Here is an 18,975-nt window from a genome sequence, read left to right as displayed (position 1 = left end):
CGTATGGTGTACGGCTGAATGTGCCACTGCAGAAGTTCGCAAGTTTTCTGTATTTTGTGAGTGCCTGTCAACAACTCAATGCTTCTGCCTTTTGATGAGTGGTCTCCTTTAATCACTAATACTGTATTTGAACATTACAGTGTTCTTTTTCCTACTTATCAGTGCTATTGTTTTTGTATTCATTGGCATTAACTGGGATTTTTCGACATTAAGAGCAAGCCGTCATTCATCATACCAAACAGATATTCTGTCATAGGTCATGGTGTATATCCTTCTACACGCACTCGGCGACAATACTTTACTGTATAGTGCGTCATCAGCAAACAGTCTCAGACTTCTGTTTTATCATCATTTGTGTGTATAGAGAATAAGAGTGGGCATTTCACACTTACCTGGGATGCTCCTGACAATGCTGTCATCTTTGATGAGCACATGCTGTGAAGTACAATATACTGGTTTGTTTTCATTCAGGAAAATAAGACCAAGAAAGAGAACTGGCCATACCAATATGCACTTACAGACCTCTGAAAAAAAAATGGTTTTTTACATTTACGTAGATAGTCCACAAGCCACCATAAGATTCATGGTGGAAGGTACCCTGTACCACTACTTGTCATTTCCCCTCCTGTTCCACTCTGAAATAGTGAGGGAAAAACAACTGTCTGTACACCTCCACTTGTACCATATCTTCGTGGTCGTTAAGCGCAATGCATGTTAGCGGGAAAACAATCATTCAGCAGTCAGTTTCAAATTCTGGTTCTCTAAATTTTCTCAGTAGCATTTCCCAAAACAAATGCTCTCTTCCCTCCAGAGATTCCCATATGAGTTCCCAAAGCATCTCGTACAGATCTCAAACACTCGAGCAATACTCAAGGATAGGTCACACCAGTGTCCTATATGCAGTCTCCTTTACAAGTGAACCACTCTTTCCTAAAGTGTTTAGGCTAGATAGAAGAAAAATTACTTGTGTAATATTTTTGTGCTTCGGAGAATATCTGATTCAAGAAAATAAATAATTCTCGAGAAGAGAATAATATTGTTATCAAACATTTTTTTCTCTGGGGACTAATAGGAAACAATTCTTAAAGAGCTGCATATAAAGTGTACATATGTATAAATCAAGAACTTTGATATTGAGTAAGACAGAAAAAGAGGCTTTTGTGATTTAGTGTCAGACCCTCTGTTAAATTGTCATTGTTGTATTTTTGACTAATTTGTGTTATCTTTGCAGTGAACAAGCAGCAAAAGTAATGGTGGAACTTTTGGGCACATACACAGCTGAAAATGCATCACAAGCTCGTGATGATGCTCAACGGTGTATTCTGGCTGCACTTGCCGATCCCAATACATTCCTGCTGGATCCTCTGCTTGCCTTAAAACCAGTAAGGTTTCTTGAAGGACAACTTATACATGACCTGCTATCCATATTTGTATCAGAAAAGCTCCCAAGCTACTTACATTTTTACCAAAATCATCGAGAATTTGTTCATAATCTAGGTAAGTTTGTATATGTGCCCTTTTTGTGAAACATTTTCAGAATTACGTGAATAATAAAACTACTTCATATGTATCTGCATAGAACTGACATTTCAAAATGAAACCCCAGCCAAATATGTATAAGAAGCAGTTGTAGATTGATACACGTACACTTAACCATAAACGGGGGAACTAGCATACAGAACCAAAGATCACTCCATACACAGAAATAGTTATCTCTAAACTTAAAACCAGCAATGTAAAAGTGCACAGAATTACTTCAAAATGCACAGAATCAATTACTCATGCAAGAACATGAACGTAAAGAAAAAGTAACAGTTGGCCAAAACATTACGTTAACACTAAGATCATCAGTTCAGTTATCACATTTCCACATGTTAAAAAATACTAATTTGTGCTATTGTAAATTGTTGCTTGGAGTATGAAATAATGACGATGGTGATGGTGGTGGTTATTATTGTGGTGGTCACGATTACTATTCGCCGTGCGTAATAGAAGGGAATTCTGTGAGAACCCACTTCCTCAAGCTAAAATCTTCACGATTTGTGATAAATTCAGGAACAGTGTTGCATGGCTGAGGCAATATCAACTTCTTCGACTATCAGTGTTTCCAGAATGTATTGCAATGAAACATAAACTTATTATTCAAATAACTATCTTTATTATGAATGTTTCTCATGGGCAAGTACAAATATGTGAGTCTAACAAGAGTGCCACCTAGACACTCTCATTTCTTTGCCACAATTCAGTATTTGTTATTACAAAGATGAGATATACTCCATGGCTTAATCTGTCTCATCCTATTCACTAACTTTTCCAATGTCTTAGTGTGACATGTAGCTGTTGACAGTGGTGGTTAAGCAGCTGCAGGATATTTGATTAACATTTGTCTCAGACTGCCGACTGCTGCACTGCATCCCGGAAGGACAGCATACAGTGTTAAAAAGCACATTAACTTAAAAGGGAATGATCTGACTTGTCATTTCGAAACCAGTCTCAGTTTTTTCTCCCATTTGTAGTCAGCCACTTACAATCTACATGCCAAATTTCAACCCAGATACACACTGCAAGTTACCTTTAAAAATATGAAAATGGGTATTTCTTTGCGTGACCTTGCAACTAAGGAGTTGACACTCCTGAGTGTTGCTAACTGCTGTTAATACAGAGCGTAGTACGCCTGATCAGGGGAGTGCCACAGTCGTATTATTTGTGTCATGTTCATTGAGGAATCTTGCTTCAAAGTTTTGTTAGAAATGGAAGCTAATATCCATATTTTTGTGGCTATGTCTTTTATTTTACAGCAAGTGTTTGCTAACACGTTGTTGCAACCATAACACAGGTCGACACTTGTTCTGCAGTTTATAAAGTAAGTGGTGTGCTTTACTAACTTGCCACCCCTGAACATGTAAATAATACGAGGATTGTACCAAAAGTAAGGTTCCCATACTTTTTACAAATAGAAAACATTGTTGATTATTATTAATTTATACATCAATGAAAAGCTTACACTTTTACCTATTTTTCAACAGTCTCAATTTTTTTTTAGACACTTTTGGAGACGGTGCTCCAGCTTTTGTATTCCTAAGTTGAAGAAGTCTCCCACCAACCTGTTGCATGTGACCTCTGCTCGGACTTCGTCGCTCTTGAAGCGTTTGCTGCCTAAGTGGTCCTTTAGGCTGGGAAAGAGGTGATAATCTCTGGGGGCTAGTGTGGACTGTAAGGGGATGGGGCACAACAGTCCATCCAAATTTCTTCAAAAGCTCCTGTGTTTGACAAGCGACGTGGGGTCGAGTGTTGTCGTGATGTACTACTTCCTCCTTCAGTCGTCCTCTCCAGCGATTCTGAATTGCTCGCTGGAGTTTGGTCAGATATCTGTCTGAATTTGTTGTTGTCCCAGGTTGCATGAAATTGATGAGGAGTACCCCCTTCCGAACCCAAAACAGTCACCATAACCTTTCCTGCCGACTGTGTTTGTTTGAATTTCTTTGGTGGCGGTAGACTGGATTAACGCAACTGACAAGATTATTGTTGTTTTGTTTTGGAGGTCTAATGAAGCACCCACGTTTCATCTCCCATGACGATAGAGTCCAATTACTTCTCCTTGTTGCCTCCCCCCCTCACATTGAGGAAGAAACTTGCGAGCACAGTCAAGGCATTGCTCCTTGTATCTGTCATTCAGCATCCGGGGGTTCAGCAAGGACACATGTTGCGATAACCCAACATTTTCGTTAAAGTTCTTTCATTTGTGCTGTGGGAAGCTTCAGGAATGCGTTCCAGAAGTTCACGGAGAGTGACTGTCCGATCTTTAAGCAGCTCACTGTTGATCTTCTGGACAATTGCATCCGAAACCGGCGATCTTCCACTCCATTCTTCATCGTGAACTTCCATGCGACCCCCAGCAAAAGCCCTGCACTATAAATGGACATGCTGAACGGACATGCACTCTTCACCATAAACCTCAGTCAGCTGCCAATGAATCTCCGTGGCCGGTAACTTTCTTGCATGGGGAAACCGGATTACTGCTCGAACCTCACACTTAGTGGGAGCGGTGATCAACACTTAAATCTCTCACGGCTGCCAAGCCAACACTGAGCGACATAGCAAATTGCGGACAGGCAGGCTCGAGAGTCAGGGAACCGATGTGCACGGCACTGTTGTCGAATTTAGCCTAGAGCCTAGCACTTTCCCTCGAGGCTGTAGCTCATTGGGAACCTTATTTTTGGAACAACCCTCGTATGTTTTTCTTCTTCTTCTTCTTCTTCTTCTTCTTCTTCTCATTACCCTGTTTTCTTTGTCCAGCCTACAATTGGCTGTAAAATCTGTTATGCTATGTAATTTAAATTCTTATCACATAATTAAGATATCCACCTCAGAGCCTGTAACAATGAGCCACTACTGCGTTTCCATTATTTAACGTAAACTAAAGACTAGGTTCAATCTGAAGCCACACTAATTTTCATTCAACTTATCCTCAGCTAATACTCATACCCTCCTTTCAGTAGCACCTGGGAAGATTGTATGCACAACTACAGAAATGTGGCAAAATTGCGTTGTTTGTAGGTCAGTGAAGTAGAGGCGGATAATGAGCTTCAAAGCTGATGTTTCATTATTGCCAAAAATATCAGTGAGCGAGTTCCACAGTTACCAAGAGGTGCTTATGTGCTTTGTCGGGAGTGGTGTTATTTCATTGAAGCCATCTTAAAAATATCAGGAAGACAGTGTTCAAATAGCCCAGATACAGTTTGCTGTATCTGTGGAACTTATGCGACAAGTACACAAGACACCAACAAATAACACAGTTTGTGCAGAAATAATATTTTGCTTATTTCGGCATGAAGCTTGGAGATCAGAACAAGTAATTTGCTCCACACATTGTGTGTCATACATGCATGCAGCAATTAAGGAATTGGAGTGAAGGTAAAATCAAGTGCCCGAATTTCACTGTCCCCTTGGTGTGTCCTGAACAGAAGAACTGCATCAGTGTTATTACTTCTGTGTGACAAAAATAAGATGATACAACAAAAGAAACATGAATAAAATCTTGTATCTGAACTTAGATTCAGCAATTATACCTATCGCTCATGCTGTAGTGCTGCTGATCCCCTCTCCCCCATCATCAGTGGATACATTTAAATTCTCTAAATCAGAGGTAAGTCAAGAAAGTAGTGAATCTGACTAGTCATAGTGTGGTACCGGCAGCAACCGAAACCTCTTACTCAAACAGGACTTAACAATTTCGTGGATGACTTCGTACTCTTACACACACACACACACACACACACACACACACACACACACACACACACACACATGACCACAGTCTCAGGCAGAGGAAGTCAGACTTACGCACTTGGCCGGGCTTCAGCTACCAGACTGTTCCAGGTAGGAGGGACTGTTGACCTTGTAGTTTGATCCCATTAATCCTTAAGGGCAGCTGTAGGGCAAAATAGCGAGAAACTTTGTATTTTTTTATTGCATAGTTTATTAGATTGATTCTTTAAGAATAACGTCACAAAGTTTTGTACGAATTCTGGTTAGAAATATGTTTTTAAGAATAACATCGCAAAGTTCTGTACGAATTCTGGTTAGAAATATGTTTTAAAAAAGTTTGGGTGTCTGTGCCTACCATTCTATGTTTTGATCCACACCTTCTCTATATAAGAATTTTTTTGTGCATTTTTCATTCACACAATTGAAACGAACTGCAAATGAGTGTAGAGGGGTATGAGAAAGATTATCTTTGCTTGTTCCTTTGTTTGTAATGGGTCTTTTTTTGTGGTGGTGGTGGTGTGTGCTACAAACTTATTTCAGTTTTTAGTTTTGCATATGTCAACCTGTTTTGCCTGAAATAGGTCGTAACTGTGGATAAGTATTCAAATAAGTGTGGAAATGTCGGAATTCACTTGTAAAAGGATCAGAAAATTTAAATAACAAGTGTGAAGAACATTTTCGAAAAAGCCGCGCGAGTTCATCAAAGAAAAAAAAAATTTGTGAAGGAATTGATAATGCTGTGTTCAGTGCCAAAGGCAAGTTTTCCAGTAGAGTTAGGTTAATTGACTTAGAAATACTTGCCCATATGAATAATGTTTCGTGTGCGTGTGGTAATTGTGGGTCAAGGGCCTTACACTGTGTGATGACAGTGACAAAAAAGTAAGAAGGAAAGAAAGTATTTTAAACATAGCTGCACAACAGCAACGGTTCCATGTAATAAAATTATAAACAGCCGACCAGTTGCAATGGATAAAGAATTCTTTACCTAGTTTTCAACAAATTTAAATTTGTCTTCTTCAGAAGGTCGCAATTTTACATTAGTATGGGCTGATGTATCATCGCCGTTTCTTCAAATGTCTGCATAGATCCATTTGTCAAAATTAAAATATAGCCCTAAAAATAGGGTTTGTCACGTAAATATAAATTAGTACATAGATGTTGCAGAGCTCACTACCGACCGGTCGGTTTTAATTTTGACAAATGGATCTATGCAGACATTTGAAAAAACGGCGATGATACATCAGCCCATACTAATGTAAAATTGCCACCTTCTGAAGAAGACAAATTTAAATTTGTTGAAACCTAGGTAAAGAATTCTTTATCCATTGCAACTGGTCGGCTGTTTATAATTTTATTAAAGAAAGAAAGAATAGACAGTGACAGAATAGTAAGTAATATATTTTGTGTACAGTTTGTAAATACGACATTCAGTTAAAGACTTTTGTTCTCCATGGGAAGATGTATAAGGCAAATACGAGATTATATTACGCCGTGAGATGCTTAGGTGTCCGCAGAGAAGGGACAAATTTGTTTTGTGGCTTGATGAAATGCCTGCACCAGTGACTGGATTCAGTGATTACAACAGAACACTCCTAAGTGCTCTTGAAGTTTAGTGCAAGGATGACATGAAAGCAGCTGTTGAGGAAGCTGTAGATATTAACAGTGAAGGGCAAGGAGGGCACTATGTAGTGTAGACAGATCTGTGAGTATCTTTGGTGGAACCTGGATGAAGAGGGGCGATACGTCACTTCATGGTGTATCATCTCTCATTAGTGTGGATACAGGTAATGAGCAAGTATTGCTCTGTGTGACACAAGAAGTGTGCAGCAAGAATTACCAGGGGTCAAGTGGTGGGTTGGAAGCAGCTGGGATGAAACTAATACGCAAAAGGTCAGTGTAACAATTTGGTGTTAGCTATGTGAAGCATCTAGGTGATGGAGATTCCAGGGCTTTTAAGACTGTTGTAGAGAGCAATCTTCATGGACCACTAACTAAAATTAAGAAACTGGAATGTGTGGCGCATGTTCAAAAGCGAACGGAAGGTAGATTTCTCAGACTGAAGAAAGAAATGAAAAGCAAGAAACTAGAAGATGGAAAGCCGCTGGGAGGTGTTAAGACTGAAAGATAAGAAAATTCACACTTTACGTGTACAGGCTGGTCCATTGGCCAAATATCTCGTGAAATTAGCATCAAATGAAAAAATAACAACAAAAAATCTATTTGGGCATGACAGCGGAAAACAGGTGGCACTGTGGGTGGCCAACTAGATGGCATTGCCATAGGTCAAATTGATAGAAACTGCTATTTTTTAAATAGGCACCCCCAGTTTTTATTACATATTTGTATAGTATGTAAATAAATATGAATATTTGATTTGGAACATTTGTTTTGCTTTGTGATCGATGGTGCGGTAATATTCAAACACTTATAATATACCTCACCAATTTAGATGAACAGTTGATAACAATGTAGTTTTTAAAATTAAAACACAAAAAGTAGTTCGTTTTGGACTTTATTTCTGTTGTTCCAATGTGATACGTTTACTTTTGTGACTGTATCATAAATAATAGGAATGCATGCTGTTGCTATGTGAGCAACTGTAATAACCTCATTAATGTAATAAATGCTCAAAATAATGTCCTTCAACTTCAGTGCATTTGGCAGTACGCGTAACAAAATTCCTCTCAACAGCGAGTAGGTCGCCTTCAGTAATTGTCACGCATGCATTGGCAATGTGCTGATAAATGTTTTCAGGCATTGTCGGTGGATCACGATAACAATTATCTTTCAATTTTCCCCAAAGAAAGAAGTTCGGAGATGTAAGGTCCGGTGGTATGTGCTTCTAGGCCCAATCCACCTGTCACTATATATTCTATTTAATGGTGCTTCAATTGTATGCATGCTATGTGCAGAACATCCATCATGTTGAAAGTACATTGCCATTATGTCATGAAGTGAAACATCTTCTAGTAGAATCGGTGTAACATTTAGAAATTGGCATATGTTGCACCATTTAGATTGCCATCGATAAAATAAGGGCCAGTTCGATGTCCTCCCATAATTCCACACCATACATTAACCTGCCAGGGTCGCTGATGTTCCACTTTTCGCAGCCATCATGGATTTTCCGTTACCCAATAGTGCATATTATGCTGGTTTACGTTACCTCTGTTTGTGAATGACACTTTGTCACTGACTGGGAAAAAAAAGTGTTATCTTGTAACTTATTTTGTGCCCAGTGGCAAAAATTTACACGACATTTAAAATCATTGCCATGCAATTCCTGGTGCATAGAAATACGGTGAAGATGAAATGTGTGGTGATGAAGAATTCTCAAAATCAATGTTTTTGAAATTCCCGATTTCCGCTCAGTTTGTCTGCTACTGATGTGCGGATTAGCCTCAACTGCAGCTCTCAAACACTTATTTGGGCACCTTCATTTGCTGCAGTTCTTGGTTACGTCTTCTTCTGTGGTGGAACACTTCCAGTTTCTTTAAATACATTAACTATCCAACGAAAAGTCCAGACACTTGGATGCTGTGTGTCAGGATACTGATCAACACCCACAGCACAAACTTTTTGGGCATTTTGATCTCAATAGCCATAAGTAAGCACCATATCTACCTTTCCTGTGACTGTTAAACGTTCCATTTTAACAAGATTATGTCTTCTGCGTAATTATGACTAAACAAGCATATTATCATACCTGGTTTAAGTAATGGATTGCACACAGTACTATCGGTTGTGTTGCCTTATTTGTGAGAATATTATAGCGCCATCCATCACAAAGCAAAACAAATGTTCCAAATCAAACATTCATATTTATTTATGTACTATACAAATATGTAATAAAAAATGGGGTACCTATTTAAAAAAATGCAGTTTTATCAATTTGGCCTGTGGGCCATCCATAGTGCCATCTGTTTCCCCCCCTCATGCTCGAACATATTTGTTGTTCTTATTTTTTTGTTTGATGCTAATTTCTTTCGTGAGATATTTGGCCTAGTCACTGTCAGTGCACCACCCTGTATATTGTGGGAAAGCTATCAGTGATAACTAACATAGTGTGAAAATAATGCAGTAAGCCATGTGGGCAATATTCTTTCACAAACGTTCCACAGATGATAATCCTCAACGTTTCCTTTGTGACATATTGTGGTGCAATTATCTTTAGCCAGAAGCCATTGGAAAGCCATACACCCACAAACATAGTTTGCACTTTGTGTTTTAGATGTTATAAAACCAACTTTCAGGTACCTAGCCAATCCTGAACTGACAAAACAGGTACATGGGAAAACACAGAATACAAATGAGAGCTACAATCAACTTATATGGATGTATTTTCCAAAAACAGTATTTGTGTCCTCAGTTGTTTTGGAGATTGCTGTTTGTGATGCCTGTCTAGTGTTCAGTAGTAGAGATGTAGGTAAGCTAAAGTGCCTGCAAAGACTAGGCTTCCATCAAGGTGCTTCACACTGATGATACTGACAAGCATCGATAAAGTGCGACTAGATAAAGCTCAGGCAGCAGAAGAAAAAATGCAAAAGTTGCCTAGTCAAATGAGGTGGAGGAAGAGAATAAAGATTATGGATATGAACAGCATTAATTGCCAGAGGTATAGCAATATTGTCAGCAATTAAAATAAAAACTTTAAATGCAAATTGCTGTAAACTGACTGAGTTATAATGTACCTTTTTTCAGGAGTTATAAAATCTAACGTCCTGAAATGAAATGTAGCATAGTTCTTAAAAATTACTTACTGAATAATCCTGTGCAGTACTTTTCCATTAGCATTTCTCTGATAAAAATAGAGCGACGGGTGACGCAGAACTAAAAAATCAATTTCAAAGCAACTGTGATCTCAAACAAAAACCTGTTCTACATGTTTTGTTAGCCTCTTACACAGATGTAAACTGTGAAATTCCAGTTTTATTGCTTTGATTAGTTTACGAGAAAAGATACATTATAGAAACAATGGTAGTTAAAAATTCAAATCCTTCTAAAATGTGTGTTGATCCCCATTTTCAAACAATAATTGCACAGCATATCAAGCATTATGCTGTACATAATAGTCTCAAGTTTTTTTTTCTTTGCTGTAATGTTTTAAGAGGTACATATATTTAAGTACAACAACACATTTAGCCCTATATCTATCCTTAAACCAAACCACCGACGACTTGCCCCCTTGCTGGCACCCTGCCCCCCCTCGCTGGCACCCACCTCCCATGCTCTACCCCCCACTCCCTGTAACACTTGATGCCCTCCAATCCCCACACTCTCTACCCCCAATGCTCGTGACCCCCAAGTATCCTCTGTCTCCTGTGTCATCTAATCCCCTCCCCTCACACCCTCTGCCCCTCACCCATGTGCTGTACCCTGGCCCACTCTCCATCTCCTGTGTTCTCTATGAGAGAGAGAGAGAGAGAGAGAGAGAGAGAGAGAGAGAGAGAGAGAGAGAGTGTTTTTAGTGCAGTATGTGAATAACCGAATCACAAAAATAGTCACGACCTTGTTTCCTACTTGTAGGTTTGAATCATGAACAAAACATGAAAAAGATGCGGCTATTGACTTTCATGCAGCTGGCTGAGGGACAATCGGAGATGACTTTTGACACTATTCAGCAAGAACTTCAGCTTGGTGAGAATGAGGTGGAAAGTTTCATCATTGATGGTATGTTGGACTTAGGTTTTTTCTTTTTTTTCCTTTCTCTTTCTCTGAATCAATGAAAGAAGATAAATTGGTCATTTTCTTAATGTATTGGAAGGTGAATAGTGCATATGCATGGCAACAAGTTTGGTTATGAAAATTTTATTTTCAGTTTTTGTTGAACAGTACACACACTTCATTTTGACTCAATTATTTTATTGGCCAAGATTCTGTCTTCGAAAACAGTGTTTTTATTTTTGAATTACAGTGAAACTCAGTTTTCTGTCCACTGCATTACTCTCTTAAAATATGGAATTGTGGCTCTGAAATGCATTGAACAGTAAATATTGTGACTGAAGGTGGAAAATTATTAATGAAATAAAAATGTACTTCAGAAAACCATAAAATCACAATGATACAGAACAGCTGGCCAGTGATTCAGGAGCTGAAACACTGGTACTGCTGATAAATGCTTCAGGGGAGGGGAGGGGGGGGGTGAACCTGTTCCTAGTATCCTAAAGTGATAGTTTCTTTCTCAAGATGGAAGAGGGAAAGGGGGATAGCTTAGAGGAGACAGGCCACAAAGAGCCCAGGTTTAAGTAATAGAACCTAGTACGTTGTCCTTGATGGTGAGTGTTCATCGAAGGTGAGGGTATCATCTGGAGTGCCCCAGGGAAGTGTGGTAGGTCCGCTGTTGTTTTCTACCTACATAAATGATCTTTTGGATAAGGTGGATAGCAATATGCAGCTGTTTGCTGATGATGCTGTGGTGTACGGGAAGGTGTCGTTGTTGAGTGACTGTAGGAGGATACATGATGACTTAGGATTTGGGATTGGTGTAAAGAATGGCAGTTAACTCTAAATATAGATAAATTAATTCAGATGAATAGGAAAAAGAATCCTGTAATATTTGAATACTCCATTAGTAGTGTAGTGCTTGACACAGTCACGTTGATTAAATATTTGGGCATAGCATTGCAGAGTGATATGAAGTGGGACACTCATGTAATGGCAGTTGTGGGGAAGGCAGATAGTCTTCTACGGTTCATTGGTAGAATTTTGGGAAGATGTGGTTCATCTGTAAAGGAGACCGCTTATAAAACACTAATACGACCTATTCTTGATTACTGCTCGAGCGTTTGGGATCCCTATCAGGTCGGATTGAGGGAGGACATAGAAGCAATTCAGAGGTGGGCTGCTAGATTTGTTACTGGTAGGTTTGATTATCATGCGAGTGTTACAGAAATGCTTCAGGAACTCAGGTGGGTGTCTCTAGAGGAAGGGAAGCGTTCTTTTCATGAATCGCTACTGAGGAAATTTAGAGAACCAGCATTTGAGGCTGACTGCAGTACAATTTTACTGCCGCCAACTTACGTTTCGCGGAAAGACCACAAAGATAAGAGAGATTAGGGCTCGTACAGAGGCATATAGGCAGTCATTTTTCCCCTCGTTCTGTGTGGGAGTGGAACAGGGAGAGAAGATGCTAGTTGTGGTACGAGGTACCCCTCTGCCATGCACCGTATGGTGGATTTCGGAGTATGTATTTAGATGTAGATGTAGGCTGAGAGGAACCAACCTGTTGTGAGGGCATTGCTCATAACTACCATCCATCTGTTTTCCATTCTGATCAAAAATCTAGACAAGTGTGTGTGTGGGTGGGGGGGGGGGGGGGGAGGGGGGGAGAGAGTCCAGGAGAGAATATACTCTAGGAGATTAGCAGGTTACTTTCCTTTCCTGTAACTCTATAAAGGAGTTATGGTTCATAACGTGATACCACACTCCTTACTTGGCTTTGGTTCTTTGCCATGGAAATGTACCTCTCTTTTAATGCGCACCCCCCCCCCCCCCCCCCTCCTTTTTTGTTTCCTTGGAACGCGTGAATGAGAAACTAAATGTAAACTGGATGTAAACTTGCCATGATGGAGAGAGGCTTTCAAGCCTCGACTGTGGAGATAGCTAAATTATATGGGCATGTCAGTCTTGCCTTTCATTCCTGAAGGACAGCAGCTTTTTTAATTGTTGCAGAGGAAACAGCCTAGATGATTGACTGATCTGTCCTTGCAACACCAGTAAACATGATATTGCTATTTTGGTATTTTCACAGGTAGAAACAAAAAATACTCCAACCATTACATTGTCCCAAGGACATGCTGCTCCACTGTGTGGTTTAATGATAGTGGCATCATCCTCGATAAAATATTCTAGAAGTAAAATAATCCCAATTTGGCGTTCTAGCTGGAATCTACTTGGCAGGGGATGTGGTCAGAGAGTAGGGTGGAGGGTGGGATTCTGTGGGTTGGAACGTGTTGGATTCCTCAATTATGATGGCATGTGAGAGAAATTGAAAAGAGAGATAGGTATGTTAAGTTACTTATAGTGGGAGTTAGTAAATTGTAGTGGCAGAAAAAACTGGATTTTTGGTCACATTAATACTGGATTATCACTTAAGAATCAAATTGGTTAATGCCACAGTAATGATTAGTTCTAATAATGAGCAATAAAATACGAATGTAGGTGAGCTATTACAAACAGCACAACGAACAAGTTATCATAGCTGAGATCCACACAAAGCCATAGCCACAAATTCAGTCCAAGAATATACAGAGTGACATACATTACTCTTTCACCTCAATTACTTTTGACCCATTAACGGCATCATAATCTACTTTCACCTAGATGAACAGTGACCAAGGGCTTATGGAACTAAGCATTTTTTTGCTGACAGGATAACAGGTCTTGATAAGACAAATTCAGTCGTGTAAATGTTCTGTAGGTGTGACAAGAAATAAGAGTAAAAACGCAGTGCTATATGAATTATTAGTTTAAGATGGAGAGTCATGCTTCATTTCAAACAAGTTTTGTACCACAAAGTTACCACTAGAAAGTCATTCAACTAGCATTGAGCTGAGTCTATTAACTTTTCTTACTTCTCACACTATTCAACAAATAGTCAGCTCTAGAGTGGAAGACAGAAGATGAGGTACTGGCAGAGGTAAAGCTGTCATGGCAGGTCATGAGTCATGTTGAGATAGCTCAGTCAGTAGAGCACTTACCTGCAAAAGGCAAAGCTCCCAATTTCAAAACCCTGTCTAACACACAGTTCGAATTTGCAACATGTCCCATTACAATATTTGTTGACTCCATGTTTAGGTTTATCAGCAATATTTTGAAATGGGTAGATTGCTATTCACTGTAAAGATGACCAACTTGAGTTGCAGACAGCACAATAAAAAGACTGATGCTAAATGAGCTTCTAATTAGTCTACTTCAGAAAATAAAAGAAAACACACATTCACACTAGCAGACGCTCCTCATGCACACAAGGCTGCTATCTCTGGCTGCTCTGGCCAGACTGCCAGGCAAAGACAAAAATGTAGATATGTCAGTTAAGGCTTTCCCAATGTATACTGCTGATGAAATCATCTTGGGCTTCCATCCGGATAGCTGCGTTGAAAATCTGCGACGTTTTGATTAGTGTCATTCTCATCCTGTTCTGGTGAAGTGTCAATGGACCGCGGTCGTCTTCTATATATAGCTGGTCAGCGGCAGGTGGTGGCCGTCCCTCCCTACCCCTCCTACTGGCACTGGGCCGGTGGTAGTGTGGGGGGGGGGGGAGGGGGGGGGAGAGATCGCGCGGTGCCGGGCGATGTCACCTCATGTCGTGTTAGTATAACTTAAAATTGTGGGAGCGTTAGCAGTTGAGCACGGTCCCAGCGTATAGCAGTTATTGCAGGGTTCCATGCCGAACTTAAATGGTAGCCCTCATCCCTGTTGACAAGATTGTCATGTAATCATATTTCAACTGATTCCTTGATGACACACTCCCAGAAGTCACTGGCTCGGCAAAGCATTTTTGTTTCTTCAAATTGGAAGGTGTATCCCTCTTCGAGGCTGTGTTCTTCCATGGCCGATTTGTCCTTGTGCCTCAGCTGTATGCATCTAATGTGTTCCTGGCAGCATTGTGAGATGCTGCGTTGTGTTTGACCAATGTACTGGAGCCCACACTCGCACGGTATACTATATATACCGGGAACTTGTAGCTACAGTTTGTCTTCACCAAGGCCAGTAACACACTCATTTTTGGAAGTGATCGAAAAATTGCTTTGGTGTTGTTTTTTCCCATTATTCTCACAATTTTGGCTGACGGGGCCCCAATGTAGGGGATAAAGGCGAGTTTCTTTTCCTCTTCCTCTTCTTTGTGGATAGCTGTTTCACTATTTCTTCCAGAATGCACGTCTAATGTGTGCTTCGCTGTAGCCATTCTGACAAAACACATCCTTAAGGTGCTGCAGCTCAGCTGGAAGGCTGCCTTAGTTGCAGATGGCTCTTGCTCTGTGAACCAGTGTCGTTAGAATGGTGTGCCGCTGTGCTAGGTGATGGCAGCTTGAAGCATGGAGATATGGGTCTGTTTGAGTCTTCTTTCTGTATACTGCATGTCCTAGTGTGCCGCCTGCTTTTCTCCTTATAAGGATAACCAAAAATGGAAGACATCCATCTTGTTCTAATTTCATTGTGATCTGTATGTTTTTGTGCATGCTGTTCAGGTGTTTGTGGAATTCATTCAGGGCTTCTCTTCCATGTTCCCACACAATGAATGTGTCATAAATGTAACGGAAGAAGTGTTTAGGTTTAAGCCGTGCCGTTTCTAGTGCCAACTCCTCACAAGTTCTCCATATAGAGATTGGCAATTCCTGGAGCAAGTGGCAAACCCGTGGCTACCCCATCAACCTTCCCCTTCAATCCTTCTACCGGAAGGTGGAGTCACTGGGTCCGAAAGCTTGCATAAGTAAAACTGTTTTTTTTTTATATATGTGTGTTCTTCTGGTCAGAAAGCTTGCATAAGTAAAACCGTTATTTTTATTTTTTTTTTTATATGTGTGTTCTCCTGTTGCCACTTGATCAGTAGATTTATCTATCCAATTGCATTATATTGTCAAAATTGATTATTTTTGCTGTTAAACTATAGTGTGTGTTGTACATTGCTTGTATTGTTCTTGTAATAATCTAATATATACTCCAAAATCAATAAATCTATTACTTCTATATTTTGGTCAAAGGGTTAGTAAGAAAACATGCTTCTTATGGAATTCCTACTTCAGTTTAAATTTTAATGGGATTACAAATACACAATACATCTATTACACAATGGTGCTGCTCTGATTTTAATCAATTGGTCTCTGTGTGTTATAAATCTATTTTAAGTAAGTCAGAAATTATCACTAGTCAAGACAGGAGAGTCCATCTATTAGCCACCAAAATGACATGTCAGACCTGCTCTAGTTGTTACAATTTTGACGATTGGTGAGAACATTCACTCCATTTACTTCAGCCATTGTTAGCAAAAATCTGATTTTTGTGTTCTTTCCTCTTCCCTTGAAATAAATTGTAATTTTTATCCCTAGTACTTTCCTAGTGATACTGGCTATCAGGTTTCCACTACATTGGTCTATTAGAATCAAAAGCTATAAATATAGAGAAGTTATGACAACATTTACTTAGGAAAGTGAAGGAAGTATTTTGAGTCTGTGAGGCATAAAAGATGTTTCAAATAAACAAAAAAATAATTGTGATTGTGTTTATTTTCAGTTCTCAAAACGAAACTTGTAAGAGCACGAATGGATCAGGCAGCCAGAAAAGTCTTCATATCCAGCACAATGCACCGCACATTTGGTCGAGCACAGTGGCAACAGCTGAGAGATTTACTTTATTCTTGGAAGAGCAATTTACAAGTGATGCAAGAGGGCATGAAGTCTATTGCTTCTGCACAGATGGAAATGATGGTACGGCAGCAGTGAAAAGTTTAAAGAAAGAAAGTGTGATAAAACCATTTTGTAAATTAGAACAATTGAGAATTTATAATTTAAGTTTTTTCCTTGTGCACATTGTTGTTTGCTCTAACATATGTATATTGCAAATAAAAGTGATACAAGGCATTTTATTTCTCTTTATAATATTGTGTTACCCACGTATATTCCTGCCCAGTTTTCTCACCTTTCCTTGAAAATGTTTTTTCCTCCAAAATCGTTGTGTAGGTCTTAGCTTCATGAAATCTTTCCAATACTTCTTAGCAAACCACATAATAATTTAAACATTACTGAAAGCACAAAGCCGAGAATATTCAGATACAGAATTGTAAATATAAAGCTAATGTGCTGCCATGTTTAAATTTTGTAAGGAAAGGTTTACACTGTCAGCATTTTATCACAGTGGTTGTGCATTTAAGGTTAAAGTAATTAGTTATGTCAAGTATGACTCAAGTTTGTTTAGTTTACAAAATTGTCAATGCTGCTGTTATAGTAACGCCAAATGAAAAATAGTGAAGATTTGAATGTTTCTACAGTTACTGACCTTGCACAAAGGTGCTGCTTGTTAAAATTTTTACATTCTTTGTAAACACTGAAAGCAGTTAATGTTAAGAAAATGTAAGCTTATTTCTCCGTCAATTTAAACTGTGATTTGTTCATCAATGTAACTGCAATATTGGAAAGTACCTATCAGAATGCTCAAGCAACTTTGCCCAGTTAAATCATTGCAAAGAATACTGTAAAATATTAAGCAAACTAATTTAAAAATCTGAAAGAGTGAATTTTTGATTAAAATTACCATATCTTGCCACTAAGAACCCTATCACAGTTTTTTAACAAAATTCTGAGGACAAATATTATAAGGTAGATTATTTTGTTTAATATCAGTAAATTGCCCCAGAATCATTCCGTTTAATATCGACACATTGTTATACCCAGGTATCTGTATGACCTGACTGATTCCAAAAGTGAGTCATTGTTACTGTTTTCATAAGATACTATGTTTTCTAGCATTTTGTGATTTAAAACTGTCCAAATTGTCTTTACACACTTTGAAGTACGAGAATGTTTATTGGTGATATAAGACTAAGCATGCACTTCTAGCGTGCATGAGGGGGGAGGGGCATTAGAAGTGGGAAGAGCCTGGCCTTTCTGCACTATCAGCCAGTTCACCAGCAGTACTTACAGGCACAGCAACATGTGTACCGCTCTGTTGTGCAACACACAATTATAAAATTTCTTGCTGGAGAAGAAGTTCAAGCAACGGAAATTTCTCAGAGACTGACTGCACAGTTTGGGGACTGCCTCGCATAAAGGATTGAAGGCAGGACGAGAATGAGTGGAAAATCAGGACTGGGGTCGCAGTCCTTGAATCAGCATTACAGAGGAAAACATTCACATGGAGTTTGAGATATTCTTGAAGAAGATGGATGCACAAGTGTATTTGAAATTGCAGAATGGGTCAGAAAAAGTTATGCAAGCTTTCAAGTGATCACAAACTAGCTAAAGTTGTGTAAAGTGTGTGCCAGATCAAACCCTCACCTTTTGATTGCACATCAGAAGTTAAGATGTTTTGGAGGTTTGCCAGAGTCTTGCAGCTAGGTTTGCGAAGGAAGGTGGTGATGCATTTTTTAGTCGGATCACCACCGACAATAAAACATGGGTGCACCTCTACGGTCCCAAATAAGAACTAGCCAGCAGGGGCTGACAGAGGAACTCGAGACTCAATAGTCTATTGGCAAGGTTGTTTCAGCCATATTCTTTGACTGGCAAGGCATTCTGCTCATTGATGATTTGCGTAAGTGATGCACAATCAGTGCTGCTTACTGCTGTAGTTTGTTGAAATAGGCGAGGACTGCATATCGCTGCAAAGGCGAGAGCACCAATTTTAGGGGCCACCCTCCTCTACAATAATGCCAGGCCCCATACTGCAACTCTTATGGTGTCAAAATTTCAATAAATGTACCGAAATGTGCTGCAGAGCGAAAATTTCATTCTGGAACCATCCCTCAGACTGTGGCTAAGTCATGTCTCCATAGTATCCTGTCTTCCAGGAGAGATAGTCCTGCAAAATTTGTAAGAGAGATCCTGTGAAGTTTGGAAGGTAGGAAATGAGTTACTCGTTGAAGTAAGACTGTGAGGACAGGTCGTGAGTCATGCGTGGATAACTCAGTCGGCAGGGCACTTGCTCATGAAAGACAAAGGTCCTGAGTTCAGGTCTCAGTCCAGCACATGGTTTTAATCTGCCAGAATGTTT

At 39.5% G+C, this 18,975-nt stretch overlaps 1 protein-coding gene across 1 annotated transcript in view; it reads left to right on the top strand.

The window, feature by feature from the left end:
• Positions 1–16,847, top strand: part of LOC124804599 (eukaryotic translation initiation factor 3 subunit M) — a 59,507-nt gene extending 42,660 nt beyond the window's left edge. The window contains exons 5-7 of the mRNA XM_047264791.1: positions 1,232–1,497; positions 10,795–10,938; positions 16,501–16,847. Of these exons, the coding sequence (XP_047120747.1) occupies positions 1,232–1,497; positions 10,795–10,938; positions 16,501–16,709 (619 nt within the window). The 3' untranslated portion in view covers positions 16,710–16,847. The remainder of the gene's footprint in view (positions 1–1,231; positions 1,498–10,794; positions 10,939–16,500) is intronic.
• Positions 16,848–18,975: the final 2,128 nt, after the last annotated feature.

The sequence above is a fragment of the Schistocerca piceifrons genome, chromosome 7 (assembly GCF_021461385.2).
Source record: "Schistocerca piceifrons isolate TAMUIC-IGC-003096 chromosome 7, iqSchPice1.1, whole genome shotgun sequence".
NCBI lineage: Eukaryota > Metazoa > Arthropoda > Insecta > Orthoptera > Acrididae > Schistocerca > Schistocerca piceifrons.
The sequence above is the reverse complement of the archived record's forward strand: the minus strand, read 5'-3'. Positions and strand labels throughout refer to the sequence as shown.